The sequence below is a fragment of the Aquila chrysaetos genome, chromosome 3 (assembly GCF_900496995.4).
Source record: "Aquila chrysaetos chrysaetos chromosome 3, bAquChr1.4, whole genome shotgun sequence".
Classification (NCBI taxonomy): domain Eukaryota; kingdom Metazoa; phylum Chordata; class Aves; order Accipitriformes; family Accipitridae; genus Aquila; species Aquila chrysaetos.
Genome location: NC_044006.1, coordinates 52,643,400 through 52,655,757, shown reverse-complemented (window position 1 = coordinate 52,655,757; position 12,358 = coordinate 52,643,400). Strand labels below are relative to the sequence as shown.

At 41.6% G+C, this 12,358-nt stretch overlaps 1 protein-coding gene across 2 annotated transcripts in view; it reads left to right on the top strand.

Moving 5' to 3' along the window:
• The first annotated feature begins 225 nt into the window (after positions 1 to 225).
• VPS50 (VPS50 subunit of EARP/GARPII complex) overlaps positions 226 to 12,358 on the top strand; it is a 100,070-nt gene continuing 87,937 nt past the window's right edge. The window contains exons 1-3 of one of the 2 annotated variants that reach the window (XM_030008913.2): positions 226 to 525; positions 2,850 to 2,918; positions 11,644 to 11,766. In XM_030008913.2, the coding sequence (XP_029864773.1) occupies positions 493 to 525; positions 2,850 to 2,918; positions 11,644 to 11,766 (225 nt within the window). In that variant the 5' untranslated portion in view covers positions 226 to 492. The remainder of the gene's footprint in view (positions 526 to 2,849; positions 2,919 to 11,643; positions 11,767 to 12,358) is intronic. The other variant, XM_030008914.2, reaches the window with a different exon arrangement.

Sequence of the window (12,358 nt, the reverse complement as noted above, 5' to 3'; positions counted from 1 at the left end):
GCCGGAGCCCTTCCTCCTCCGCGACCCAGTTCCGCTTCCCCGGGCGGAGGCGCCTCCCGCAGCCACGGAGGTGGCTGGCTCCCCGCTTGCCGGGAACGGCCGCGGGCCCGCCCCGCGTCTCCTCACGACACCCCCGCCCCGCTCCCCCTCACAACGAGGACGACGCCCTCGGCTCGGCTCGGCCCGGCCCGGCCGCCCCAGCGCCTAGCAGAGAGGAGCCGCCTCAGGGCTGCCGGCGCCAACCAAGCGCGCCGCGGCGGAAGGAGCCGCCCCCGCCCGCTCGCCTCTCGGGTGCCCGCCCTCCCGGCCGTGCTGACGGGGGTTGTAGTTGGGCGCCGCCGCCCGAGGACTACCGGTCCCAGGGAGCAGCGGGCGGGGTCTGTCAGGTGGCGTCCAACATGGCTTCCCCGTGCCCGCCCGGGCCGGAGCCCGCGGCCGCGCGGAGCTACTGAGCGCTTTCGGGGCGGCGGCGGTGGCGGCACCGGTGCCATCATGCAGAAGATCAAGTCGCTGATGACCCGCCAGGTGAGCGGCTGGGGTCGGAGGGCAGCGGGGTCCCGCCGCGGGGGGGGGGGGGGGTGTGTCCCAGGCTCTCCCCGGGGACGCCGTGCCCGGGCACACAGCGAGGGGAGTGCTGGCGGCCGGCGCAGGCGTGTGCGGCCGTGCCCGGGCACCCTGATGGGCCTCTGGGACGCGGGCATCGCCCTCAGCCCGGCTTGTGGGGAGAGGAAAGTCTTAGTGTGTCTTATCTCTCGGTATGCATGGATCCAGCTGGTTTTTTTTTTTTTTTCCTATTTAAATCAAGAAATGGAAGCATGCGTAGGTGCCAGCATGTAGCTTGTGCGATAACAGACAAATTGGTGTTGAAGATGACACGACTGGTCTGTGTCAGTTTCCTTTTTTCATGTACAATTTTGGAGTGCTGGGCCGTGGTACTGGGACATGGCTTTGTCTGATAGCAAATGCTTTTGATCAAGACTGAGGCAAGGCTGTGGAGGTGTAGGGGAGGTATTTGGGTGGGCACGTATTGAGAATGTGTGCTACAGTGCTTAATGTGTTTCTGTTAGCCCACTTCTTTGTACCAGTTGTGTCTAGGATTATGTACATCTAGTCTACGTTTGGACCAGTGTTTCTAAGGTTGAGAGCCTTTTTAAAGGAGTGTATTAGAAGAGGATTCGAGTCATTCGCATATATGAAATACCTCAAAAATGAACCCTCTTTGGCCGTGTGTCTACATCTGGGAGACTTGAGTCTCCCACCACATCAGATATTGTAGACAGTTATAGAAAATTGTGGGAAAAGCAGAAACTGAACTTTGTTTTTTTTCTAAACTATGGCCTCAGAGTTGTCATGCTTATGTGGGAGACAGGGCTTAAAAACGGGCACCGGCATGGAAGCCGAATTTCCAAAGTAATGTTCCGCTCCCCTTCAGTATAGGGGTAAACCATCAGTTTTCAGCTTGACTAAGAGGAGTTGTGGGAAGCCTGCCCCGTGTGGAAAGGTTGTGGTCTGAAAATGAAGCGACTTACACAATTTTCAGCCTTTGGGAAGGGTTAAGTTCCATTTAGCATTTGATAAGTGAAACTTTTACTGCTTCTGAAGATAAGCTGCTAGTAGTACTGCAGATTTTTGAGAGGTTGTGTAGAAGATTTCATGTGAAGTATGAGAAGCTGCAGCAGTTGCTTTGGTTGTTTATTACCTTGAATTTCCGATGCATAGAGCTGAGTCACCTTTGGTGGTGGTAACTGGAAGGGGAGGATGTTTTGAAATGATGTGCAAGGAAATCTGAGAATCAAAACCAAAATCAAGTGGTTTTGCATCCTAGGAAGAGGAAACAATTGTAAAATGTAGTAGTTACCACAAAAGTGATTAATTTGTAAAACACTTTATTGGTTTCAAAGGATAAATACAAGATTTTCTCATCATAAACTCACATAGTAATTGCATAGGTCCTTTTGTTTCAAAGAAAGTGTAGGTACCCAGGGCCTGAAAGGGACTTGGAAGCAGTTCTGTTAGCATCAACTGCAAGAGTAGGAGGGAAGTCTGCCTGAAACTCGTGGCTCCTGTGAACACCCTGAAGACTCAAGAGAACCATATCTGAAACTTGAATGTTTAGATTCACCTCTGCCTAGGGAGCTGGTAGAAAATGTGCTAAGCAGCATGTTCTGTGGTATTGCTTCATAAAATTGTGAATGTGTTGGATATTCAGCAAAAACATACTCAGCTGATTAATTGATGCTTCCTGTACAAAGCTTCAGTCTACTAGAGCATATTCTATTTATGTGGCTTTATGTGTCTTAAAGAGTAATAATTATATAAAGCAGCTAATGTGGATTATGCATCTTTTTCAGTTTAGTTATGCATAAGGAAAATCAGTCCTGATAGTGTTATATGGTAAACAGACAAATGTGCTATCAAGTAAAAATAATATAATTTTGTACAGAGTAGGTGGCACTTGACTTGAATTCAATTGTTTGATTCCATTAAACCATTAAGTTAGTGGAACAAAGTATGTTACGTTTTTTGGACACATGCTTTTTTAAATTTTAAATAACATCTGGAAGTTGAGAGGAGGACCCCTTTGTGAAGGGAATGTTAGTGAACTGTACTGAAAAGGTACTTATTGCAGCACAAAGCTGGAAATGCTTAGATGTTTGAGGAGCATAATTTATACACCAATGGTCTTGCTTAAATGTTTATAGAATAAAGTCTTACCCTTTCAGCCTCATGTCAGTGTAATTTATTAAGGACTTCTAGGTATACATTCAACAGCAGGTAAGACTTGTGCAGTTTGATTGCAAGATAAATAAAGTAGTCAATCTTAACTGACTATTAAAATTCTTTTAAAGGGTCTAAGAAGTCCTCAGGAGAGTGTTCATGACCTCAGTCCTATCGAAAGCTTTCGGATTCCTAGTAAGGTATGATACACAGTCCCTCTACTCCCACCCCCTTCATTTTTACTTTTTCATTTTATAGTTAGATGACACTTAGTTGTTTCTTTTTTTTTTTTTTAGCACCAGGTTTGCTGTGGTTCTTTCTGACAGTTTTATTTCTTGCTGAAAATCTTTTAAAATTTTTTTATGAAAGAATTAAGTGATGTGAGGCAAAACAGTTCACTGACTCAGAATGAACTTGCATTAAAATTTCTTTCTTGGAACTTTTGAGTTGTCGCTGGATGCTGATCTTAATATTATATAGGCTTCCTGCTGGAATGAAGGAAAAAAAAAAAAAGAAGGAAAAAGCAAAGTGCCGCCTTTCCCCCCCCCCCTCCTTTGGAAAGTAGATGCTATATGGGTAACCTGGATAGTTCTAGTCTTGATGTTTAAACTCTTCATGGTTTTGGTGCGGTAAGTACATTTCATAGTTTCATGGTTTTAATCTTCAGCCATGTACAATTAACTTCATGTTCTACTTTAAATGCTATAGCTTTATAATAATAATAGTTTTTTGGCCTTTTTTTTGGGTGTCTCTGCTTAAATGATGCCAGCTCACTGTTGTCTCACAAATCATGCTGAATAGTCTGGGTGTGAGGGAAAAATTGTCACAATATTTGACTGCTCCTTATACCCTGTTGATCTGAGTGGATGATTCACAAGGCTTGCTGTGGATGTTTATTATTTTCTCCTAATTTGGATTTTGCCTTTAACCAATGAGATATTTAAGTTACTGACTTGAATTTGGATGCCTTATTTTACAGTAGTTTTAAAAAAAAACAAAACAACCCCCTCCTTGTGTTTCTTTGTCTCTGTGTAAGTGCTGCGTAATAAGTTGCTTGTGCTAAGGCAGACCAGAAAATCAGCGTTGCTGTATATTTAAAAAACAAGTAACAATTTCTGAATTGGTACATAATACTCTGTTAAACACTGGCCAATATATTGATTTCAAGGAGCAAAAGTATTCAGTTGCAGCAATGTTGAAAGCACTGTCTCATCTCCACGGCTTAGATTTCAAGATTGCAGATTCCTGCCACTGAGTATCCAGTTTCAAACTGTCTTTTTTGCCAGGTTGACTCTCCAGGTAGAAGTAGATGTAGGATATCTTGCCTGAATTTCCATTCTTTAATAGTTAGATGTTATATGTCTAGTAAGCCTACACCTTGTATCAATAACAATGGGAAAACAAATATCTGTGAATAATTTGTAATTTTTTCATACATTTATGTCAAACATTTGTAATGTGAAAACATTATCTGCAACTGTTTGGGATACAGAATATCCTTGTAGTTATGAATTCTGCGCCTGAAAAGACAAGATTGCATCAACATTATAACTTGTCACCTGATTATTTTTTTTTAAAGCTGATAAAATTAGGGTATTATTTTCTTCTGTGCCACAGATGAAGACTTTTATAGTTTTCAGTCTTCTAATGTGGTTTTTTTCCTTCCAAAATGTTTTAGCTGACTAGTTCTCAAAATTCAGAGTTGCTTACATTAACTTTTTCTGTCTCAACAAGCTGTATTGAGTGAAAGTATATAAAGTTGCATGACTATGTGATTAAATTAAAACATTAGATAACAAGAATCTTGAGTAAAATTACTGTGTTTTGAACAGTTTAACTCCTGGCTGTGGTCCCAGGCTATTTGTCACGGTAACTTTACTTCCAGCCCTTTTCTTTTGGAGGAAGGATTTATATCGTCATGCCTCCTTAACTGTGCTAAAACCTTTATTGTAGGATTTTACTTTTCAAATGATGAGACATGACATGAGGCACTGTAATGTGTCTCCTGTCACTCTGAGCATAGATTCAGATATCCTTTCTTGAAAACAGGCGTTTTTTGGGGTGAGGAGGGGGAGATATTGTCTGTGTTTGTGGTATGAGTAACCGTCAAGGAGATTAGGTTTCAGTAGTGCACAGAGGTTGAAAGTCATTGAGCTTTTGGATATTGGTATTCGTTTTGAACTGAAGCTATATTCAATGCCATGGCAACCTACTGATGTCACAAATCAGAATTACGTTGTAATTATAGGATCAAGCAGCTTTGCTGGATATAAGCTAAAGCCCCTCAATAATTATTTTATAATAATGGACAAGTTTGATAAAGGGAATTCACTTTTGAATGCAAAAATAAAGACTAAAGAAAAAGTGGAGATTTTTAAAGGCAACAAGTAAAAGCGAAACTTCGTAATGTTGCAGACTGCTATTTGAAAGCATGTGTTGCTCTCTGCTGCCACATTTAAATAACTGTTTTTGTTTATATCTTGAATAACAAAAGTCTCAAGCTCACCAGCCAAATACTGTTTTGATGATAGAATGGTTATGATGCTGCAATTTTCATCATCACACTTCCACATTCAAAGTGGTATCTCCAGAGTGATTTAGGGCAAGTGTTATTGAAAGTTTCAAAAGCTGAGTTAAAGCTCTAGAAAGGTATACAGAATGAAAGGCTGCAGAGCCAGCATGAATTACTGGAAAGAGCACAAGCCATTGATAGATAATGCTAACTCCAGGGACAAAACCATGTTTTTGAAATGGGGGACTGTCACACTAGTTTGGAGGTCAAATGGGAAATAAAAAGCACAGGAAGAAGAATATGTTGATGTTGCAGCAAAAGTCATTTGGGTCTTGATATCTGAAAGTTGTTGGTTTGTGGACTGGTGGCTTGCTGCAAGCATGTTAGTGACGACTGTGCTCCTGAATTTTTTATTTTTAAACAATGAAATTATTTGGTACCTGAATATTTTACTGAATACCTCCATGTGTATGCACTCACATTAACCAGTATTCCAGTAAGTTCTGCAATTATCTCGAAAAATTTCAATTTGCTTCTGTCATATGAAGGCAAATCATAGCAGACTTGCTTTCTGTTCTGTTCTAATACAGACTCATACTGCCAACTTGGTCACACAGAGAAGTAAGTGTATAATAGTTTAATTCTGTGATATAGTCTGTAGATACGGCAAATCCTGCAAGGCTGGGTTTCTAGAAGAGAAAGTTGTCTGCAGAGGGATTTCATATCTTTATTGATTGAGATACCTTACTTCATCTGTGTGCCCTGATGGCCCTGGGGAACTGTAATTCTTTTTGAACCATTCTGTTATTGTCAGCTTTGTTGTTTCCCAAGTTGGTAACAGTTTTGTTTAGTAGATTCTGTCACAAAAGGGTAAGACAGGTATTTTGTACACTTTAATTCAAGTGTGTGGGGTTAATAATGAGTTCATGCTGAATTAGATTATATTTATCTTGATGATAATCAGCTCATATGCAATATACAAATATTAGTTGACTTCGTGGCTTATGGTGGTAAACCACACTGAAAGTCTATTTTTTAATGCTTTAGTCTGTGTGGGTTTCTATTTCCCCAACAGTAGCTGAGTGCTTTTCAGGAGTGCATTAAGCAGCGGTGTGACTAATATCTGTTCTATGGATCAGGCTTTGTTGTTCTCTCCACCAGGAGAATTGTTTTCATAGTGTAATGTTTGTTTTGGTAGAGTGAGGGCATTTTAATAAGTACACTGTATACGTACTGAAGAAAGAAAGATCAAAAGAAGGTTCTGGGCATTTCATGTGAAAGATAAGGGAATACCACGAATTTCCCCATGGGACTACCTTCCCTAGCTGTGGATTAGCTGGCGGGGGAAAAAGGGAAAAAAAAATTTTGAGGTGAGTTTATAGATATGGATGTCTCATAATGTATGTATAACTGTAATATATAAATATATCTTTTTATATAGATAAAAGATTGTGGGTATATATATATTAAAAAATACTTCTAGGCATTATTTATTCCTTGGTGGTAGGATGTTGCAATGTATCTGCTGATTCAATCTTGAGCAGGGCCCTCATCCTGGAATTTAGGATTAGCTTTTAACATAGGTGTGATCCAAGTTCAGAATGGAGGGATATAAATCGACAGCATGTTCGCTGGTGTGTTTTTGGCTCATGACAAAGAGGGAAGCTGTATCCAAATGAGTACAGTGCAGACTTGGCCCCTGGCACTCTCTGTGTAGAGATGCATAGGCTATTGCTGACCTTCAGCTCTAATTAGATTAGAAACTTTTTAGATTTCTTTTTTTTCTCCAAGTAGTATCAGTTAACTTTTTTCAGTGTCTTTGCTTCCCAAGTCTTTTGGTTGATGGTGACTGGAATGCAGAAGGTGTTTGCTTCAACGGTCTACCAGTAATGCTTCATTCGACAGAGCAATATTGGTTTTGGTGTTAGAGACAGTGTAGAATACAAGGAGAGTGGGAGTGTGACGCACTTGGGAAATAGCTGGGTAAGTCATCTAAAACTTGCTGAACTGCATTTCAGATGAGTCTGCAATTAAATGACTCTTTTGAAATATATTTCAAGGAATTGCCACAGGCTCCTAGACCTGTAAACTTTTATTTCCGTAGAACAGGAAGGCAAAATGATGAGAGAAGTGTGTAGTGTGTGGATTTATTTAGCAATCACTTATTCAAGTACGCAAAGCTGTCAGACAGATAGAGCTGGGTGGTGTTTTGGTTTTTTTTTGTTCTCTCCCCAGAAACTGTCTTTCACTGATCTACTTAGGTGGCATTATGAAAGAGAGACCTGCTGCTTAGGGTTGCAGTAATTGTAACCTGAAAGGAAGGAAGTATGTTTGACAGGATAAATTGTCTTTCCATGAAAGTATGATCCAAAGTACTGGCAAAAAAAATTTGCACATTTGGCATCACAAGTGAAGCAAGTTTTATGCAGAAGGTGAAGTCTCTTGCCGAAGAAAACTTCGGAAAAATGAGTAGCCCATGAAACAGCATTTTAGACGGCTGTGTTGGCCCATTACTGCTTGGAGCATTCCTGCTGCTGACTGTGTGTATTAACCTGGGCAGGTGGATTGAAATGACTACTACGGGGTCCAGCTTGCCAATGTGCTGCTCTTCCTGATCTCCTCTGTAGCTAATTCATTCAGTTTAGCAATAGTGAAGTTCTCTGTGTGATTATCATCGTATGATTCCCTCTGTCCCAATTTTTTATAGGTTTTTCTATTCAGAATAGCACTCGGAATTGCTGAATTTACATAAAATTTACATGAAATTTCCTGACAAGTGTGTTTTAATGTTGACTTTTTCTTTTTAAAGGCAGATATTTAAGTGGCAATAATTAGAAAAGTTTTGAGGTGGGAAAGTGCCTTGAGGAATTCAATAGAACTTCTCTCTCTAGCTCTGCAAAGTGTGTGAGTACTAGCTCCACAGTGCTCAATCTGGCCTTCCCTGAGGCCCCTGAAACTATGGGCTTCATATGTATGTAGTATGTATGTATCTCTAATTGAAGGGATGAGGAAAATCGAATATCAGCAAATAAACTTTAGCCAAGGACGTTTGCTTCCTTCAGTGGTGAGTGAATAGATTGGCCTTGAGCATGTTAGTTATTTGAAACTAGTGGAGCATGATGTACTGGAAGCTGCAGTTTATCATGGCATAAAGTCTGGTGGCAGGTAGTGTAATTTATATGGGAGCTGAAGTTTATCCTGAAGAGTTGTTCTCACTAGACTGTTCTTCTAGAAAGAATGAACAAGATAAAGAAAAACCCTGTCCATTTAATAAATATTTCCCTAGGTAGTGTTTTGGCAAGAAACACCAAGATGAACGATCTTTCTGAGACAGGATAAAATTGTTTCCTAGTAATTTTCCTAGCCATATCAACATCAGTTTTATTTTTGTGCTGAAAACTGTGGTCTTCTACAAAGACAAAAACGCCATTGATTAGGTTTCATTGAAATGCTAATATTAAAAACAACCCTCCCAATTTATTATCATGTGGCACTAAATCCAGAATATGTGTCCACGATGGCTTTCTTAATACATCTTTGGGGGATGTCAGTCACCATTGACATACGGCATTGATGTATCATTTCACCAACATGACAAGATATCAATAGTCTAGAAATTCAAACGATCGTAAAGATTTTTTCTTGGGTTTAGTTTTTCTTCTTTCTTCTTTTAAAAAACCGTGCAGGAACTTGTAGCCAAGTATCAGATGATAAATTAGATGATTCCATTTGCAATGGTTAGGTGGACAAATTAAGTTGACCCTGTTGCCTGCCTTGGATAATTTTTAATTTTAGTTTCATATAGCTAATACTCAATGTACTTACTGTAAGAAGTTAAGCTAATTTATAGAGGGATGTACACCATAAAGCTGCCATTTGTTAGGGAGTCCAGAGGGAAATAATTTTTTGTTTGTTTTAAAGGGCAGGAATACATATGGTTAGATAACAGATTCGTTGCTTTATAAATTAAATTATTGCAAGAGCAGTATGCCATTTAATCTGAATGTGTGTGCCTTCTGCCAATGTGTGCGCCCTCACGTGATGGCAACTTCAAAACCATAGATTAAAAAATTGAAAGACTCTGAAGGGACTATTTTTCAAGAATCTTTTCATTCTCATCCCTCGTAACCTGCCCTCCTCTCCTCTGTTTCTCGTGCCCTTAGTAAAGCTGAAACGTGAGGTGGAAAGATGTCGCCGCCGGGTGTATTGTGTGGCTGGGGCTGAAGGGACGGCTCTGCCTGCCTGGAGCTCTGCCTGCCTGGAGCTCTGCCTCCCTGGAGCCCTGCCTGTCTCTCCGGTGCCGGTGTGGTGCCGCAGGCTCTTCCCTGCCGGCTGCCTGCAAACTTGTCGTCTTGGTACCACCTGCTGTCACCGCCACGTAGCGAACCAACCCAGCCTTTGCCTTCGCCCCAGCAAGGCGCGGCTGTGGCTTGTGGCGTCGCGGATGTGCGCTCGCTAAGAGCGGGACCGTGCTCAAAACCCGGTTTTAAGAGTTTGTCTGAAGAGGAGCATCGTTCTGCTTTGTTTTTGTTATGTATTCTTGCCGTACTGTTGCTTCTGCGTGTTGTTTCCTGATTTCTCTCACGTCTGTTGGTGCACTCCCTTCGTCCGTGCCTTCCCCGGCACAGCCTCCTGCCGGGCCCGTCTGTGGTTGGGAGGCAGGTCGCTGCCTTCACCCCGCGGGGCGAGGCAGGTTTCTCCGTCTCGCTGCGCGGCAGCCGGCCGCCGCCGGGAAGCGCTGGCGGCAGCGACTAAATTAGGCGTTTTCAGCCGGTCCCTCTGCGGAGATCTGAGGCGCTGGCGGCCTCACGGGAGAGGAAGACGGTGGCTCCTCCACGGCTTTTCTCCGGGTCGCCCTCTGCCCCATCTCGGCTCGAAGCCGCCTTCCAGCCGCGTCTTCGCCCGCGCTCCAGCGGGTGGCGCCAGTGGGCCGCGGCCGCGGCCGGGGCCGGGGCCGGGGCCGGCCTGGGGAGGGGCGGCGAGCCGGCCGCCCTCTCCTTTGGCCTGGGTTGTGCCCGCTCGTGTCACCGAGGGGTTCCCGCCGCTCGGGGACACGAAATCCGGTTGAAATCCGGTTTTCTCTGTATCGGAGCCATTGCTTTTCGCCACCCCCCTATCCCCCTCTTTTTTTTTTTCTTTTTCCTGCGAGAGGTGTTTTAGAGGAGCAGCGGCTCCTTCTGATGCTTTTCCAAACTCTTCACTCACCCCTTGGCTACCTCTAATTCCGTAGAGAAACAGAACCTTGCTTGGTATTGAAAATGTCACTTTGCCGCACAATGTGTACGTGTTGACCTTATTTCAATTGATGTACAAAAATAAGCAAGTTAGTGGTTGTTTAGTCAATAAATCTAAAATCTGATGCCTCTAGCCGGTGAAATAAGACCTTGAGCTCTTGGTGATGAAAATACCAGCATCTTGTCTCACTGTAACAACTCGGCATTGTTGGGAAGCTTGGGGTCTTTACGGGACACTCAGTCTGCTGGATCGCTTTACTGGGGTTAAATTCCAATATCAAGCAATTTGATCCATTTTATATTGATTTTTGGTGAAAGAATATCCTGGCATTTCTCCCTTTTGAGTCTCTGATAAAAGATTTTCATTCCTTTGGGGGGAACAGCCTCCAGGAGAGGGCTAGTGTTAGTTGAAATGTCCAGTATAAGAGGGGAAGACAAGGCTGAGGCTCAGTCCTTGGTTTGTTGCAACCAGTGGAAGCAGCTGGGTTGTTGAGAAGACCTTCCAGGGGAGATCGTGACAGCAAGGAGAGGTGGCTGCTCATCTCTTGAATACTAGCTTTCAGAAAGCTGACAGCACATCTCTGCTTAGACCACCCTGCTAGTCGGAGAAAAATCTGAAATCTGTTAATTTTGTGCAAAGAAGGCAGATCTGTTCTGGTTTTGCCTGTAAAAAATTCAAGTATTTAAATGCATGGCTTTTATTACAGTGAATTCTGAGGGCTGAACTGAAAAGTTACACGTTTGTAGTGACACTATCTACCTTAGGTTTACAAAGATGGTTCTTCTGGTTTAAAAAATTGGGGTTTTATTTGTTATGTTTTTGTGGATTTTTTTGCTTCTGGAGAAATAACCTGCCAATTTAGTTTATTATGAGAATTTCTAAACTTCAGGAGGAAAAAACTGTGGACTCAACATGCATTTGTGCCATAAATGTATTGATGAAGAAGTGTTTAAGTGATCTGCAACACTGGAGTCTGTACTATGTTCTTTGAGAATTTGTAAATATCTTACTGTTTGTAATGGGAAGAACAAGTTGCAGTGTACTGATCTTTCTATTCTTTGCCATTGCTTCTTATATTAATGTTGTAAATGGCTTTTGAAAAGTGTTTGTTATGGTAAAACATTGTTCTTGTTAGGATGTGATATTAGATCATGGAAATCCTTTTTTGTTTTGTGAAGGAGGAGCTCAGAGAACTACGTGAAGAACCAACTGATCCTCAAGCTCAGCAAGAAATAATTAACAGCATTGAAGAAGTTTATTTTTCTAATGATTCCTTTGATATTGTGAAGTATGAGTTAGAGGTAAGCTCTCTTCTTAAAAGAAAACACAGTAATATAACAAAAAATGAAGGTCAAAAGTATGCTTGTTTCAATGAGCTATTTTTTGTTTTGTTTCTTATATCTTGCATTAATACAAAACTGTACCCTCCCGCCTCATCTTGCGGTTGTGGAGCTTCTAGCATATAGTATTGGTACAGAGTCTTTCTTTTAACATGGTAGAATTAGTATCAGTTGTGCTAACAGGCACTTCATAATTTAAACTACAGTGAAAAAGCCAAAATAGTTGGAGGAAAAAAAGAAATCCGTTCTGTATTTTGGGTATTTTTTTAGCAAACTGACTGAGACATCATAATTTCAATGATTAGGGGGGTTGTGGTTATACATATATGGCTTAAAATAAGGTAACTTTGAGGTAATTACGATATTATATGATGTAATTATGATAACACATTGTTTATTTTAACACTGATTTATTTCAGTATCCATCATTTGAAATAGTGGATTAATTCTGCAGATTAGATTGCAGAAGCAATAACAATGTTTCTTTAATGGAATTGATTGGTTAGTTAGTATTACGTATGTATTTAACATCCTTTAATTTCTCACTGAATTT